The sequence below is a fragment of the Pithys albifrons genome, chromosome 21 (genome assembly GCF_047495875.1).
Source record: "Pithys albifrons albifrons isolate INPA30051 chromosome 21, PitAlb_v1, whole genome shotgun sequence".
NCBI classification, from domain to species: Eukaryota; Metazoa; Chordata; class Aves; order Passeriformes; family Thamnophilidae; genus Pithys; species Pithys albifrons.
In genome coordinates, this window is record NC_092478.1 from 4,007,143 (window position 1) to 4,024,619 (window position 17,477).

The window sequence follows — 17,477 nt, forward strand, 5'->3', positions numbered from 1 at the left end:
CTACCATTCTGCTCAAAAGCAGTAAGAAACTGTACTTTTTCCTGGTATATGTGCCTGTCCTTAAAAGCTACAATGACATTTTGAGACTTGTGTTTATTGTCAAAATATCTATAGATAGTGTGTAAGTTTTCAGAGGGTATAAAGTTCTGATCTGAGACTGGAGCTGCACTGACTGATGCAACGCTGGTGCCCTGATGCTGATACACACACACAGCTCCAGGAATATCAGGGAAGCTGTCAAAGAGCTGCATGCTGTGCCCACAGCAACACAACTCTCCTTCTCCTGTTCTCCAGCAAAAGGTCGTTTCTGTGGTGAAGGGGATGGTGACACCAAAACCCACAAACAAGGCAGGAGCACAGAAGAGCAGGTTACCCTCATGCTGTGGAACTGATTCCGATCACACAACTGTTTCCAAACGGGAGATGCAGCTTTAACTGGAGGGCAACACCATTTCTCCAGGGATTTAATTTGCATTTATTGCCACAATATTCCCTGTTTGTGAGGATCTGTTTTCTCTGCCCGCTGCAATTCCCTCCCTGTCACTTATCAAACATAGGGCCATCCTCAGCCACGTGGCAAACTGAGGCACAAATGCCGTGCCAATTCCACAACTTCTTTAGGAAATACAGGAAAGCTTCACTAGAGAAAAGGGTTAATGTTCAGCTCTGTGCCTTGCAGGTACTGTCTCAAGTGAAGAGTCCCGTTTGATACCTGTAGGAAGCTGCCATTTTTGCATCTCATATTCCATTTGTGAACAGACCTTTTTGTTCTTTAATCCAAGTTCTGAATTATTTAATCCTGTCTCCAACAATTGAAATCTCTTTCCCTATAAACAAGAGGTTATTTAGCGAAAGGAAATAAATAATTTAAAAAGTCAGACCCTAAAGTGTTCCTGGCTCTGTTTTTAATGAAGATTGATACAATCTTGAGAAACCTGCTGCTTAATATCACAAGGCAGGTCGAAGCTCAGCAACAGTTAAACGTCTCCCTCGAACAGAAGGTGGAAGAGGAAGTTGGGAGCCGATCCGGCACTGCCCAGTCCCAGCTCCTCATGCACAAAAACAAGAGCTTCAAAGCCATCAGACCCAGAGCTACACGAGCTGGAGTTTACAGGGCTCAGGTGGGACTGTGTTAAGCACAAATCCTTCACGCTTTGGGATGGAGGAATGGAAGCACAGACGAAAGCAGTTTTATTTTCTGTAACTCCATGCTCAAAAAATGCCAGTACAAATCCAGGACAGGGAGGGAGGCATGGACAGTTCTGTGGGATTGAACTTCATACCCACTAACAATAGTTTTTATAGCATGTTGCTTCATCTGCAAGTGGGAGTAAATATTACACTACCTCTTCATGCAGATGGGTGGGTAAAAAAAAAAAAAGGCAAAACAAAAAGGTAATTTGAAACAAATTAACTATTCTGCATATGGCTGAAGGTGCTCTCTACCTCCCTGGTCACTCCAGGACTCTGCAGACAGACTGTGTGCAAAGTTAATAAACTCGGTGCTGCACAGACTGCCTGGAGAACCTGCCAACAGGTGAACAGCCTCAATCCGCACCGGGGAGAAATAATCACCAGTCCTCAAAAGCAGGTAATGAATATTGTTCAAACAACTCTGAGCTGGCGTTACCAGAACGCTTCAAAGGAGAAGCTACAAGCTGTTCAAGTCAGACTGTCACGTTTAGTCTGCAAAAACGAGATTAAGGTTTGTACAGTGATACTCCACAACAGGTTTTACAGTGTGCACAGAAATTAAATTATGATAAAAGTGAGCTATTTTTTACTAAAAACAGAATAGAACAATCTATCAAAATGCCATTTGGCTGCGTTCATTACGTTTTCGAATTTAATTTACATGATAGATATTTTAGCATAATATGTTTTAATTAATAAGCATTTCTGAAGGCTTTATTTTTATAGGCAATATTTAGACATGTTCACTCTTAAATGTAACACCACAGCAGTGATGTCTGCAGCATTTATTTTCCGGTGCTAAGCAAGTACAACCACACAGACACAGAGGCAAAAGCAAAAGTCCACAATTAGAGATGTCAGACCTTGTTTAACTACATCTTAATTTAATCCATTTTATTTTATACAATTCTACATCTGGATCTCATTTTCTGTATCCCTGTAGGTATTCTGGGTCACTATTAAGAACCCTTTCAAGTTAGCGAAGTTCAGCCAAGTCTACCTTAATCCCAAACCTTTAAAAGAAACAATGAAACCCGAAAAGGGGTGGAAGAAGACAGAGAAGCCTAAAACAAAACGCTACTTTACCCCACCTCCTAATGCACCTGAAAGTCAGAAGGGACCAGCCTCCTACCACAGATCCTACGCAGCACTTCCCATTTCGGGGGCTGCCGGGCTGGGATTTTTCGCATCGCTCCCGCACGCCCGGCCGAGTGAAAAGGGGAGGGCGGCGGGACGCGGGTCCGCTCAGCCCCCGCCGGCAGCCGCTCACCTGCAGCGGGGATGCGGCTCTGCCCAGCATCAGCGCACCATCCTCGGCCACCGCCTCCACGGGGGCCACGGTGGGCACCGCCGGCTTTCGAGCCAATTTATTTAAACGGGAGGCAGCGGCGGGTTTGGAGAGGCAGGGCAGCGCCTTCCTGCGCCAATCAACTGGGAGATGCGCGTGTTGCAATCCCATTCACGGCGGGAGCAGCACCAATTCAGCGTTTGACAACCCCCACCACCACCACCCTCCAACCCGCCGCGGCCTTATCTGTGCCCCGGCAACTCCATTAACCCCGCTGTGCCCCGGGGGACAGGCCGGTCCGCCAGGACCTTCCCCCGGAGGAAAACGGCACTTCTGGGCTGCTCCGAGCCAGCACCAGCAAAGCATCATCAATATTCCGCTCCTCCGTCAGCTCCTGGACAGCAGGAGAGGCTGGAGAGCCGGTGAATTATGTAACGTGCCCTCCCGCCGCCGCGGGGAGATGCGCTGCGATGCCCCGCCGGCCGGGACGCCCCTCCCCGCACCCGGCGCTGCCGCTGCCCTCCCGCATCCCGCATCCCGCATCCCGCACCACCGCCACCATCACCGCCACCAGCGCCCCTTCCCACCCCACGGGACGCGCTCCCTCCCGCAGCGGCGCTGGCAGGGCGGCGGCCGGAGCCCCGCGCCCGGCGGAGCGGAGCGGAGCGGAGCTTGGGCCGGACCCCGCGGGGAGCGCCCGCCCGCCCGGCCGGCACCACAGCGCCCCCAGCCCCCGCCGCGCCCGCACCGCCCGGCGCCCCCACACAAAGTCCCAGCACTCGGGAAACTTTCCCCCGGCTCCCCGCGAGCACGAGCGGCGGGGCCGGCGGCGCGGGGCGGGCGCGGGCGGCGAGCGCAGGGGGCGGGCGGGCGGCGGCGGGGCCGGCGCGCTCGGAGCCCCGCACGGCCGCACCGCCGGGGGGGAGCGCGGAGCGGGGAAGCGCAGCCCGGGACGGAGCGGGCGAAGCGGCGGCGGCGGCCCCGGCAGCGGCGGCTCCGGCGCCATCTTGGGCTGATCGATGAATTGAACAAAGAGGATCAATTTCCGATGGGGCCGGTGATCGATGGCGGGGGGGGCGGAGGGAGCGCAGCCCGCGGCCGGGCGGAGCGGGGGGTTCCCTTTAGGCGGCGCGGGCCGGCAGCGGGAGGAGGAGGGGGAGGCCGGGCCCGAGGGAAGGCGGAGAAGGGAGGCAGGGGGGGGTCCGGCGGCGCGGCCCGGCCGGTGCGGCGAGCGGGGGAGCCTGACCTGCAGCTGCTGTAAATCAAAGCGCTTCCAATATTGAAACATCGATCCCACATTGGCCGCCATCTTGAGACATATTGAGACAGAGTGAGCGGCTGATAGAGAGAGAGGGGCTGGAGTTCAGGAGCCGGGAGGGAGGGGAGGGAGGGAGGGAGGGAGGGAGCCGGCGGGAGGGGGAGGAGGGGCGGGGGGGCAAGGGGGAGGGAGGCGGGCAGGGAGCGCCCAAATCCCGGCCTGGAGCCCGCCCGGAACACGGACTCGGCCCGAGCGCCGCGCCCGCGCGCTCGCCGCCACCCCCCGCACGGCCCGGCCCCGCACACGGCGGCGCCAGGAGCGCGGGGGGATGCGGGGACAGCGGGGCGGTGCGGGGACAGCCGGGCGGTGCGGGGACAGCGGGGCGGTGCGGGGACAGCGGGGCGGTGCGGGGACAGCCGGGCGGTGCGGGGACAGCCGGGCGGTGCGAGGAGATGCGGGCAGTGCGGGGACAGCCGGGCGGTGCGCGGACAGCCGGGCAGTGCGGACGGATGCGGGGATAGCCGGGCGGTGCGGGCTCGGCGGCATGCGGAGGGGTGCGGAGACAACCGGGCGGTGCGGGGATAGCTGGGCGGTACAGAGCTGGGGTTATGCGGGATAGTGCGGGACCACGCGGTGCGGGGATAGCTGGGAGGTGCAGCGCCGGAGGGATGCGGAGTCCCCGCGGGTGCGGTGCGGGGGGATGCGGAGCCGCCGCGGGCGCGGTGCGGGTTTATGGCAGCGCATCGCCCGGCAAAAGGTCCCCGAAGCGGCGGAGGGGAGCGGTGAGCCCGCTCGGGGAGCTGCGGGGCTAAAATTAACCAAGTGCGGAGAGTTTAGGGGAAAGAACAATGAAAAAGTGCATCGCGGGCAGCCCGTTCGCGGTGTCCGGGGCGGGCCGAGAGCGCCTGGAACGGGATTTCTTTGGCACGAACAGGCTCTCCCTGCCAGGGCCGGTGCCGCCGGCCGGGGACGGCTCGCACGGAGGTTGGAAAATCACATCCCAGCCCCGCGCAGGATATCCATAGAAACAGAGATTAAAAGGATGAAATAACTTATTTTGTTCTAAACAATAATGTTGCTATAAATACGATCATTTTCCTCGCTCCCTTCCTGAAAAGCACAGGGTATTTTAGCAGGCTCATCTCCTAACTAAACAATCCAGTGTACGCAGCCGGGCTGCGGATCCCTCACCCCCCGCGAAAGCATTCCTTGTTTTCTCTGGGAAACTACGGTGTGTACCTGTCCCCTCCGGAATCAATAGGCTGCACGGCATTTTCCCGAATACAGCTACTTTAGCTGTTTTGCACTTCATCTGTAAAAGGAAAATATATCTTCCCCCCCTAAGTGAGTGATTGTAGATTATTTCTCAAATTGTGTTTGATCACCGAGTGAATTTAGTGCTCGCTCGAGTCCGTGGGCTGACTGCTTGGAAATGGCTCTGTGTGTCTTTGGAGAAGTTACAGCAGAGACAGCGGCGGAGCAATTGCCACAGATTATTTCCCAATCTGCTGCCAGCCTCCTTGGGAAGAGCACCATCAATTCAGCCTCCATTCCCACTTTTTGCTGAGGCTGCTGCTTACAAAGATACTAATTGCGATGGCGCGTTTTATGTTAATGGTTCCATGTAATGATCAACCCGGCAACTGTAGACCTTCAGGTTGTTAGTTGGCTGTACTGGGAATAAAACGAATGGCATTTGGTTATGAAAATGTCAACCTCCACCTGGTGATGTGGATTGGGGGCCCAAGGAGACTGAAATCCAGGAGCCTCCACGCCGTGGCTGCCCTAGGGCTGGACCCAGGGATGCTTTTGGAAAAGCAAACTCCTTTTCCTCCAGAAGTGCCAGGCTTTGAGGGAGGGCAGTTCTTTGCTGGGGTGACAGTGGGGAGTTGTGGGGTGTCGGGCTGTGTTCCCCCCTGCTCTGGGGAGAGGGGTTGGGGTGCTGTGGAGTTCCAGCCATCACAGGGATGGAGCTGCTCGAGCCTCCGAATTCTGACTAACGCCGCAGCCAGTTTGGTAGCTCTAAAATAGGATTTTAATCCTGGGAAGCATCATTTCACATTCCAGTGATCTAATCAAAATCCTTTCCTCTAATCTCTCCATGGTCCCCCCTTTCTAGATGAAAGAGGCTGGAGTTCCTGTCTTCACCCTTTCTCCGCTGCCTCCCTGTTCTACCAGTCTGTTCTGTGTCCAGGCAACTGCAAAAAGACATTTCAAAGGCTCCTGCCGTGCCATGTAGATGTTTTCTCTTGTTAGTTTGGACTGCAGGTGTGTGAGCCTCAAGGATGAAGTATCGTGGTGCTGGTTTAGGTTCGGGGCACACAGTCCTGGCACAATAAATCACAGAGTAACGCTCCGCTTTGAACACGCGCGCACAGAAAAGGGAAAAGAAAAAAGCATCTGACCTGAATCATTTTCTGGAAACACATCTGGTTAAAATCCAAAGTTTTAAATTGAGTAATATTTTAAAATACATTTGGTAGGTATTACATTACAGTGTTATATCTGGTAATATTTATGATACTAATGTGTTAAGCGGAGGTTTATATCTGTCAAGAACTAGGAATGATTGTCATATGGGGTAACAAATGTGTCCTGATATAAATAACATTTTATGATATTTTTAACATTATTGTAATCTCTTTTTTTGCAGAAGTTACATTATTGCCAATTTGAAATAAAACCTCTGTGGCTACATACCAAAGCTTTTAGCTCTATAATTTTGAATAAGTATAGGCTGATTTTGGGAAGTACTGAGAAACCTTAACTGTGCCAGGAGACAAACGCTGAGCACCTCTAACTCCTGTTGTTTCCGTGCAGGATCAAGTCCCTTATTTGCCATTTTGTGTGGCAGCAAGCCCAAGGAAATCTTGTTTGACAGCTCAGTTTTCTCAAAGTGCTGTATTTCTTCGGGCTGGATTCTGCAAAGATCCTGCAGGCTACACAGCTCCTCGGAGCAAGTGACAGAGTGCTTTGTGCTCCTGCTCAAAGCTGCCTGTGTAAGATGGGATGGGAATCTTGGAAAAATTTGGTGCATCCTGGCAAGAAGATGGTTAGAATAAAGTTTTCTTGGATTATTATGTTTGGAGAAATCATTCTCATCTGTTCGTTTGAGGAAGGATTTCCTAAGGTTAGATTTGATCTGTGTAAATGCTAACTTCTTTCAGCAGGCACTGACAGAGTACTGGAAAAGGAAGCACAGTGGAGTTGAAGTTTAAATCTAAAATGATGGCAGTAACTAATGGGAATTTAGTAATGTTTGCTCCATCCAAAGTAATTGTCAGCATGTCGTAGAGGTTTCTTTTTAGAAAATAGGCAAAAATCAGATTAATATTTTTTACCTATTAATGTCATAAAATATCATTAATACAGATCTTTAATCAACATATTTGCACATTGAGCCATCACTGGCAATTGAGCTTGTGATGCTTCACATGCTGTCATCCAAAACACTGAAGAAAATGGACCCTTATTGCAGGGGTGCCAAACTTGCTGGGAACAATTCCTTGCACAGCTCCTCCCCTGGGCAGCAATCTGCCTTCATGGGGATATTTTGGACTGTGAATCCGGTTTTGTTCACTGGACTTAGACTTCTCTTTGCCTTAGTCAATCTGGCTTGTTTCTCTGGCCAGGACACTGAAAGAAGAGGTGCTGCCTCTCCCAGCAGCTGTAACTTTGAGTCTCTTCTCCATGGATTGTTGGGGTTTTTCCTTCTCCTCATTTTCACTTAAACTGACTCCCAAATTTCTCTCAGTTCCCACAAATGACTTCCCCCAGAGCCTTCTCTTTACCCCTGTTTGCTCCTTGTCCACTCCTTCCCTCCTCACTTTCATGGCTCTCATCTTTCTTCAGCTGCTTCTCATCCCTTTCTGCCTGACTCCACATGCCTGTGCCTGCTGGAAAGGAGTTCCCCATTCCAAAATCCCATCCGTCTCCACTCTGGAAGTGTCATTCTGCTCCCTTTTACACTGGATTTAAGAGCAAAGCAAGCTGTGCTCCATCTATCCATCCTGCACTGTGCCATTGCACAGTGAGACTCCGTAGGGATGGCAGAGAACAGAGGCAGCCAAACAGATAATTTATGTTCCTGGGAGATTTAGCCCAAATTAAGATGAAAACTCATATATGTCTTCCAAAGCATAGATTTTTTTCCCCAATTATTGTCACTGACTCCAATTCTGTTTGATTTACATCTGTTGTAGTAGCCAGAGGTTTTGCAGCATATAAATTGCCAGAGGATTTGGCCAGTGATGTGGACACAGTGACAGGTAGAAGCTCAGGAAAGCCCCTGAGCAGAAAATGCTTGGAAGCTGGGAGAGCAGCAGGGAGAAGTATCCCATGTGCCTGCCCACCATTCCCCAGGTGTCCAGCTGTGGTCACTCACTGGATGGACCCTTGTTCTCAACCAGCATGGCAATTCCCACAGTCGTTGGTAATTTGGGAAAATTTTAGCCCAAACCATGTAGATGGCAGCATACATGACCCAAGCATGAAATCCTAGGATTTCTTTCCTCCTGTGAGTGCTGTGTAGCCACAGATAACCACTGGTAGGTGGAAGAGAAGGAAGCAATTCTCACAGAGGGCAGGGAAAACAGCCACAATTAAAAGCAAAGTAAATTTGGGTGGTGTGGTTACTCGCTGTTAAACTCTGCAGACATTTCTAAGTATCCAACATAACCCACAAGAGATTGCCTTGGAGGATTTGTGGATTAACCCATAACAACACAAACATGGGATGACACTGTAGTGGTATCTGTGCCACGTACAGCAGGAGATACTGAAGACCCCAAAAGAACTCCCACACTGAATATGTTTGCAGCATTTCTACCAAAGAGCTGCTTTTCTCACAGTGTGTTCCACCCAGGTGCCTGGTGGTGTTTTGGCCACCCCCAGTGACAGCAGTGCCATAGGCAGGCAGAGAGGAAAAGGACTGAACAGGTTACCCACTCCCTGGAGCTGGCAGTGAGTAACAGTTTGATACCAAATTTATCTCAGGGTATGGTTCACACCAGATTAATTTGTAAGCACTGTCCTCACCTTCCTGTCCTTTATCCCATGCACAGGATGCTTTCCAAGTGGGATGGGAGGGGCATCGAGTCCTTCTCAGCTGGTCTCACCCTCCCTCCAGCTCTCTTCTCTCTGACTTGGGAATTTATCTTCTCTGTCCTTTAAAGGGATCAGAAGACAAGTAGTAGATAATGTTCCCAGACGAAATTCCCACCTTTTTTTCTCACTTGGAACCTTTCATATATTTTTTACCTTTTACTGGTTTCTATCAGGTTTTGGGGTTTTTCTTTTTTCTGGTATTTATATTTAACTCTTGCTATTCCTGTCATGAACCTTCACCCACTTCATGAAGCCACTTCCTCACTTCAAGTTCCTGCTCTTTCCATCTCACCCTCCCTGCTTGGATCCGTTTTGGCTGAGTGTTCCCCTCCACTGTAAGTGTCCCAGCCAGGTATTTCTCCCAGTTTCTACCAAATCTTCAGGACCAAAATTCCACATATTACTTAAGAATGAGAAGCTGAAACCATCATCATTAGTTTAAAGCCCTTTTTGTGTTCTGAACCTCACATGCACTGATTATATTTCTTTGTGCCACTCAGCCCATGGAAGGAGAGCTGGTTCAGTGGTCATGGCTGGGGATGGGAACTGTGATCAGGTGCTGTCACAGGGCTCTTCATGGCATGGAACAACTCACTGAATCCTCCCTCAGTTCCCCCATCCTGTACAGCACCAGTGGTCACTGGGAGATCAAAATCTCGGGTTGCAGAACAGGGAACCTGCAGGGAGGAGAGGGAGGGCAGTGGATACACAAAGCAGCTCAGAGCTGCTCCCTCACCCCCAGTTCCCCCTCCATTCCCATCATAGAATCATAGAATGGATTGGGTTGGAAAAGACCTCTGAGATCATCAAGTCCAGCCCTTGGTCCAACTCCAGTCCCTTTACCAGATCATGGCACTCAGTGCCACGGCCAAGCTCAGTTTCCAAACCTCCAGGGATGGGGAATCCACCCCCTCTCTGGGCAGCCCATTCCAATCCCTGAGCACTCTCTCTGCAAAGAATTTTTTTCTGCTCTCCAACTTCAATTTCCCCTGGCAGAGCTTGAGCCCATCGTGCCCCCTTGTCCTATTGCTGAGTGCCTGGGAGAAGAGACCAACCCCCACCTGGCCAGGACTTCCCTTCCAGACAGGGCCCACACATTGAGGGCAAGGCTGAGCCACCTTGCAAAAGGAAAAAAATAAAGGTTTTTCTTTCACTTTCCAATCACAAACACTTCATGTGGGACGGAAGGAGGGAACATCCCTCTGCTCCTTTCCTCCAGCTGGGCTTTCTGGTGCCCTTGTCCCCCCCAGGGTGGTCACAACGTGGGTGCTGATGGTCCCCAGGGTGCTCGGCCCCAGCTCTGGCACTCGGTGCCAAGGGCAGAGGTGTCTGTGCCTGGGCCCTGTTGCAGCAGGCAGGGAGGGCAGAGGAGAAGCAGAGGGTGAGAGGATGGAGGTCAGGTGTGTGCAGAGATGGGCAGAGCCAGCACAGCCTGGCTGTCCTGCCCTGCTGTAACCACAACCCCTGAGCCCCACAGCACCCAGCGAGCCTGCACTGTGACCTGCCCTGTTCAGGCTGCTGGAGGTGGTTTTCCTTCCAATAACGAGTGTGAGATTTCATTTTGGGAAGCACATCTTTTCTTAGAAACACAACTGTGACTGACTTAGCACAACTGTGATTTTTTGCAAACACAACTGTGTTTGGGGTTGTTGCATGTGAATGCTCGGGAAGGAGAAACAGTAATTGTGGATTAATGCAGAAAGGGAGAAAACAGCCACCCTTAGAGGAAGCCCTGAGTTCACTGCAGCTGCCACACACTGGCAAACCCAGTGCTGCATCCCACAGGACATATGTTAGTGTGGAAAACCTCCTAATTGAAGAGAGATACCAGGTGCCTGTCGTGACACACACAAATGAACCAAAGTGCTTGGGGTAGTACATCAATCCACTATTTCTTTAGTAACATGTACGAAATAAATTGGGGTTTTTCCCTCTGGTGTTGCATCATTTCCTATTTGGTGTCTGGATGGTGACAGGTTACCAAATAGGGGAGAAAAAAAATCCACATAATTTTTTCTATCCAAACATTACCTTCTTCTTTGGATAAAGAGATCCAGTCTTATTCTGGCCATGATTCTCCACATTTGTGTGCTGGCCTTGTCTGCATCTGCTTGGCATTATCCTGGATTGGGGCTTTAACCTGCTATGAATCCACAGAAATTACATGGAATTGATGGGATCACTCTGAAATTCCAGGGGTGTAGGTTAGTGCAGACCATATCCTATTAATCTTGTTGTGTTCTTTCTGTAAATAACAGGCTAGATTCGGCCCAACAAGAGCAAAACAAATTGAAGGCATTCAGAAAGAGAAGTAAATGGGTTTAAGATGTAAGAATAACGTATTGGTGGGTTGTCTCCAAGAAGCCACTTTTTAGAAGTACCAAAGCACACACAAAGCTTTGGTTTAGTGTGTTCCTGAGTGCCTGCTGTGTGGGGCTGGCACCTGAACCAGGGCCATGGGCACAAGACCTGCCTTCATGAAAGGATTATATAAAAAAAAATTAAAAACTGCAAGGAGAAAAGTGTTCAAGGGCAGCCAACCTGGAGGAAACAAATATAATTTAGTTATGTGTTTATAAATGCAGTTTATGAACATGTCTGAAGAAGTCATTTTTTACTTTTCAGGCTGCAATTGTCACCCAGAAGAGAAACAATTGCTTATTTGTCTTTTTCGAGGATTTTTAGAGAATACATTGCAGTTTGGCCATTTATTTTGACATGCTTTTCCCTTTTCAATGGCTTATTATTCTGTTGATTATTCCAGATTAGCTCTTTTTGTGTGCTCTCCCTTATTTGTGATTGACAGGGAAACATTTACCTGGTTTATCTGCAAGTGGGAATTGGTTTTAAATTTTGTTTAAAGTTTCAGACGTTCTTTGCACATACATGGGCTACCAAATTTCATCTATAAATCTCATTTTTTATCTCTCTGCCATCACCAGAATAAATGTGCAACGACACAGAATGCCTGGAATTGCAATAATAAAGAGTAACAGAACTGACTATCAAGCTGCATGTATAGATTAGATTAATGCATAAGTCTAATTTGATATTTTATATTAGTAGGCTAATGTTTTACAGATGTAATGCCAAGTTGTTAAGTAAATGAAAATCATCGAGAGTCCAATTCTGAAAGGATTACTCAGGCAAAAATCCCTGAAGTCAAAGGGAGCATTGCCTGAACGAAGTCTGCAAAATTAGAACTAGAGCCACATTCCCCAAACAGACAAGCAGATTTATCTTCCAGATCTGCCCAGGAGTTGAATTCTTGTAACAATGAAAGATATATAGAGAAAATGAACGAGTAGGTAACCTGAAATATAAGGAGAGGCTGATAAGATCACAACAACCCTGAGCAAGCATTTGTGTGGTTGGTGATGTCAACAGGAGCCCAAGTTGTTTTAATAAACTTGTTCATAGTTGTCCTATACTGTGTTTTATATATGAAGTACATGGATCACGTAAGAGTTTAACAAGAAGAGCATCCATATTAAATGTGCACATAAAATACCTCCATGAAATATGTGAAATGCTTTTCTTTTTTTATATGATTCCAATAAAACATCGATCATAAAAGCTCTGCCCTCCTGCTTCTTCCTATCCAGTTTCAGCTGCTGCTTTGTGTTTAAATTGGAGTTGGTGACGCTCAGCAGATACAATTGTGGGGCAGTTCTAATTGGTGAAGAAAGCCCCTGGCTCTGCTGCTCACTGGGGGGGATAAATCAGGAGGGAGCCCAGCAGAGCTGCTGAAATGTGGGGCCAAGGGATACAAAGGGCTGCAGCTCCTGTTTCCAGCAGCTCAGGATCTGGCCCCCTGGCTTGGATGGAGCCAAGCCAGGGATGATTCTGCCCTTTAGCATGAGCTTGCTCAGTGTTTTGCACTGTCAGTTCTCCTGACTCTTGCTGCCAAACTCAGCTCCCTTCTTCACAGTTTCATACAGTGTGAACTGATACTGGTGGAAATCCAAGGGTAAAAAAGTGGGGAGTATAAAGCACAAATCTGTAGCCTGGGATCTGAGAGGAACAGCTTGACCACAGAGGAAGTTATTTGCACAGAAAGTATTCAAACAGATATGCACGGTTTACATGTGTTTAGTAAATCTTGTCTGAAAACTGGAACCAGCTGGATGGTGTGTGCAGGCCCCGGTCCCAGTCCCTCCTGAGCAACATCTCATACATGTGCAGGACACAGGCCAAGTTGCTTTTTCCATCTTTTGGTTGGGGGACTGAAACTCGAGGAGAGCGATTTCCACTGTGGTCTGTGGGGCTTGTCAGCATCCTCAGGTAGCTGCTCACAGCTCCTGCTGAGGAGACATTCCCATCACAGCCCCTTCCCTCCTCCTCCCCTCCACCTGCAGCCCAGAGACAGAGGTGGGGAGGGCAGGAAACCCCTGGGACAGCTCAGGGGCAAGAAAGGAGCTTTTCATGCCAGGCTGGTCCTGCCATGTTCCTGTGAGGATGACAAGCAGAATCCTTAGGGACAATTATCCCAGGAGGGCAACAAGCAGAATCCTTTGGGACAATTATCCCAGGAGGGCAACAAGCAGAAAAATTCTTTGCAGAGAGAGTGCTCAGGCATTGGAATGGGCTGCCCAGAGAGGGGGTGGATTCCCCATCTCTGGAGGTTTTTCACCTGAGCTTGGCCGTGACACTGAGTGCCATGATCTGGTAAAGGGACTGGAGTTGGACCAAGGGTTGGATTTGATGATCTCGAAGGTCTTTTCCAACCAAATCGTTTCTATAATTCTATAATTTCTATAATTATCTAAGGAGGGCAACAAGCAGAATCCTTAGGGATTATTATCCCAGGAGGGCAACAAGCAGAACCCTTAGGGATAATTATCCCAGGGTGATTACCCTACTTGAGGACAGCAAAATCCACTGAGCCACTCTGGGTTTGCTGCTAAGCCAGAGGAGAACCAGGCCTGAAAGCTGAATTTGCACACCAGATTAAGAAAGTTGTAGATGCAAGCAAGATCTTTTCCCTTTTTTTCCTCCTTCTTTGTGTGTGTGTGTGTGTCTAACTATGCAACAAATTTTGTAGCTGAGATTTACATACTTCTTGATTCATGAAATTATGAGCAGCTGCTATTTTGCTACATTCTTAAATTGAAAAGGCAGCGAAGAAAAGAACAGACACATTAGGCAAACTCCATCTGCCCCTCATGTCTATCACTTCCCTTCACTCTCTCCTTTGCCAAACGGGATACAATGGCATAATCAGATGTCTTGGTTTGCCTGGGAGAGTCCCCAAATTCATAGAGCTGTCGTCTAAGACGGGATTTTGGATTTTCAGACAACTCCTTAACGTGGTCTCTTGTTCCCCCCTGAAATGTGGATCCATTTACAGAGGAAACCAACACAAAAGATCTTCAGGGACAGAATAACCTTCAAAATGCCTCACAGGCTTTTGGAAGCTCCTGGGAGTCTTCAGACATGTATTCTTAGGGATCTTAGGACTACTTCGATTTAAGATTTATTTTAAGATTTTGCTTCCATCTTTTTATTCCAACGACAGCATGGGAAGATTTTGGAGCGAGAAGGTAAAGTACAGGATTCATAATTAGAAAACATGGGGTTTATTTCAAGCTTTTGCCATGAACCTCTGAACAAATCCAATCTACAGGTAGTTCCATGCTTGGAGAAAGGAGTTATTTAAGCTCCTTGGAGAAGAGAACTTCCCTCTCTGGCATGGTGGAAAACAGTCTTGTCCTTCTGGTCTTTGCACTAAACGCCACTCAGGAGATAATGACTCTAATTTCATCTTGATGTAAATGTTTTAATTTTCCATTTTTTGAATGAAAAGATGGAAGCTCAGAATTTTAGGCCTATTTAACACCTGGTTAAACACTTAACAAACTGGTAACAGCTGAGTGCATCCCTGATAAGTGGAGTTTTTTTCTTTTTGTTGCCCCACTTAAGAAACAGTCATTGTCATTCAGTCTCATTAACATAAATAGGTTCCCTAGGAGATGTCCCATTAAAGTGGCCATCCCTATTAAGCATGTCCCAATTAAGTAGTGTTGATTGTATGGCAGGTTCCAGACCTCAAAGCAGAATAATTTTCAGTTCCTAGAGGGAAAAATGTAAGTCAAAGAAATTACATATTTAAAAAAGGCTTAAATTGATACAAACTGATAAGAGCCCAAAAATGAAAAATGAGGGCTGACACTCCAGCCTTTTGTTTACCCTGCAATGCTGCTTTTCTGGTTTTGAGTTAAGAATGTAGCCTACACCCTAACTATGAATTTCTTGGCTTTGATTTGATTGTGTCATAACTTAATGTTTTATGACTTACAATCACATTAGTCATAGGAGTCACTCAAGTTTAGAGATGATGGAAAAGACATAGGGGATAGACAAATCCATACTCAGGGAGACTAATAGTCTTGTGATTGAAGCATGGGCTGGGACCCAGGAGATCCGAGCTCACTGTCCAGGCCTGTGCCAAATGTTCCTGTCTCTGCCTCACTTAGAGCAAAACACTGAGACTCACAGTGTCATTTCGATACCTGAACAGGCATTTAAATATTATTTTGTGTGCTCCTGTGCATGCATAATCTATTTTGCTCTTTTCTTAGTCAAGGTGGATTTATGTCAGGGGCTTATTCAAGGTGTTAACAGGCAAGCTCTGGAAAATCTTTCTGCGTTGGCTGGAGATGATACAACTCAGTGTCTGCTGCCAAAGGCTACCCCTTATCCCCCAAATTATATTAGTGTCAGCCACTCCAGCATCAAGTCTCCGTCTTTAGCACAAACCTGCCTTCAAAGCCCTGAAATTACTTGCCTTGATTTTGTCTCCAAGTGGTGGAGGGGCGGGCAGGTATCTCCTGTCTGCCATGTGCCTGTGGGAGGGAGGGACATGGAGGGGACCTGCAGCGCAGGGACCAGGCACGGGAGGAGGAGGAAGAGGAGGAGGAGGAGCAGCCAAGCCACCTTCAGCAGCCGAGGGGAGTGCAGCATTTACACCTGCAGCCAGGGCGTTTGCACCTCAGTGCTCACCCTGCAGGAACACAAGGCATCCCTTGTGTAGCTTTACCCCAAATTAGACAACCTGTCCTTCCTGTGAAGCAGAGCTTCGTACCTGGGTGGAGTTCAATAAATATATGAAAAATATTCCTGTACCGGGGCCACAGACTGAAATCTCTTCATGGCAGGACCTCCAGAATTTTCCTCAGTACAGGTGAAAATGGAACTCCAACAGATTCAAACCTTGTCAGAAAACTTGACTTGTTCAGAGCAATGACCTTCCTGTATCCCTCCTTTTGGTGTTTCAGAGAAATGGACAGTTTGAGTCATCCCAACTTATTTTATTTCACAGAATCGTAGAATCATTTAGGTTGGAAAAGAACCTTGAGACTGAGTCCAACTGTAAACCTAACACTGCCAAACCCCACCACTAAACCATGTCCCTAAGCTCCATGCCTGGAAACTTTCCTGCAGGCTTCTCTGAAAAGTGATGCACACCTGTTAAATACTTTTCCTTGGTCTCAATAATCACTTTTTTTTAAAAAAAAAAGGAATTATCCCTGGGGTACAGTTTTATATCAAAGGCTGTGATTTGCACAATGGTGCACAAGTGGTTCATACATTTAATATGTAGCCCATGCTCTGAAGAACCTTAAGATTCCTTGCATTAATAAGAGGCACAGAATTTCAAAATGAGGGTTGTGAGTAGGTGGTAAATTTTCTTCTGGGTCACCGAGTAGCAACTGGTGCTTTGAAAGCATCTCCCAGGAGCCAGATAACCTGTGGCTGAGCCATGCAGGTGTCCTACTGTGGTCAAATCAGAAGGAAAGACTCCTATCCTGAAGGCAGTAATTACACCTGGTATCCTCATATCTTACTTCCAGTAAATAGGTGTAGGACGATGTGGCTTTGTAGTGCCCAGTAATGATACCAGGAGTTGGCAGCAAGAACTTCTGAGAGTCTCTATAGAATTTACTGAAAACCTACATGACTCTGTGCAGGAGAAATGGTTAATCCTCACAGTATTTGGGGGCTCATCTCAGAACCAAAAAACCAGGCTTTGTGCAAAACTTGTGAGTCTGTGTGAGTGGGGTGAGAACCAGCACAGGAAGTTCTCTCTCGTTCCTCAGTGTGCCTCCTTTGAAGGCAGAGGTTTGGCTCACAACTCTACCCCTCTGCATGTCTGAAGAAAGTACAAACCCAAACCCCAGCCCCAAAGAGCTGCTGTGCTGAAGAGAACTTCAAATCCAGATTTGGGGTTGATATTCACAGTCTCCAATTAACCTGTTCTTTGTTAAATAGCAATACTGTCCCAGCACTTGCTTAAGCCCCAGGGAGAGTTTGTGTCAGCATTTCTGGTATGAGACTCTCTGTCCCAGGGTTAGAATTGGCCCAGGACTATCCAAAGCAGGTGCCCAGGGCAGCAGATGAAGACTCCAAAGGTCCCCAGTGCAGAAGGGAAAGCCCAGCCCTGTACCTGCACAGAGACTCAAATATATTCTCTCAGCTCTGACACAAATCAACTGCAGGGGCTCTTTGACACATCCCAACCTTTCAGAGGGTATTTTTTAAGCTCAGCTCATTATCTGAGCCTCCATTCAGATGCTCTCAGCACAGATGCCTTCCTCATCAGCTCTGCACTAAAACATACAGTAAGTGAAA

General features: G+C 48.4%; 1 protein-coding gene across 10 annotated transcripts in view; it reads right to left on the minus strand.

Annotated features, from left to right (window-relative positions):
- CUX1 (cut like homeobox 1) overlaps window positions 1–3,865 on the minus strand; it is a 281,953-nt gene extending 278,088 nt beyond the window's left edge. For all 10 annotated transcript variants that reach the window (XM_071574850.1, XM_071574851.1, XM_071574846.1 and 7 more), the window contains exon 1: window positions 3,729–3,865. In XM_071574850.1, the coding sequence (XP_071430951.1) occupies window positions 3,729–3,791 (63 nt within the window). In that variant the 5' untranslated portion in view covers window positions 3,792–3,865. The remainder of the gene's footprint in view (window positions 1–3,728) is intronic.
- Between the last annotated feature and the right edge of the window lie 13,612 nt (window positions 3,866–17,477).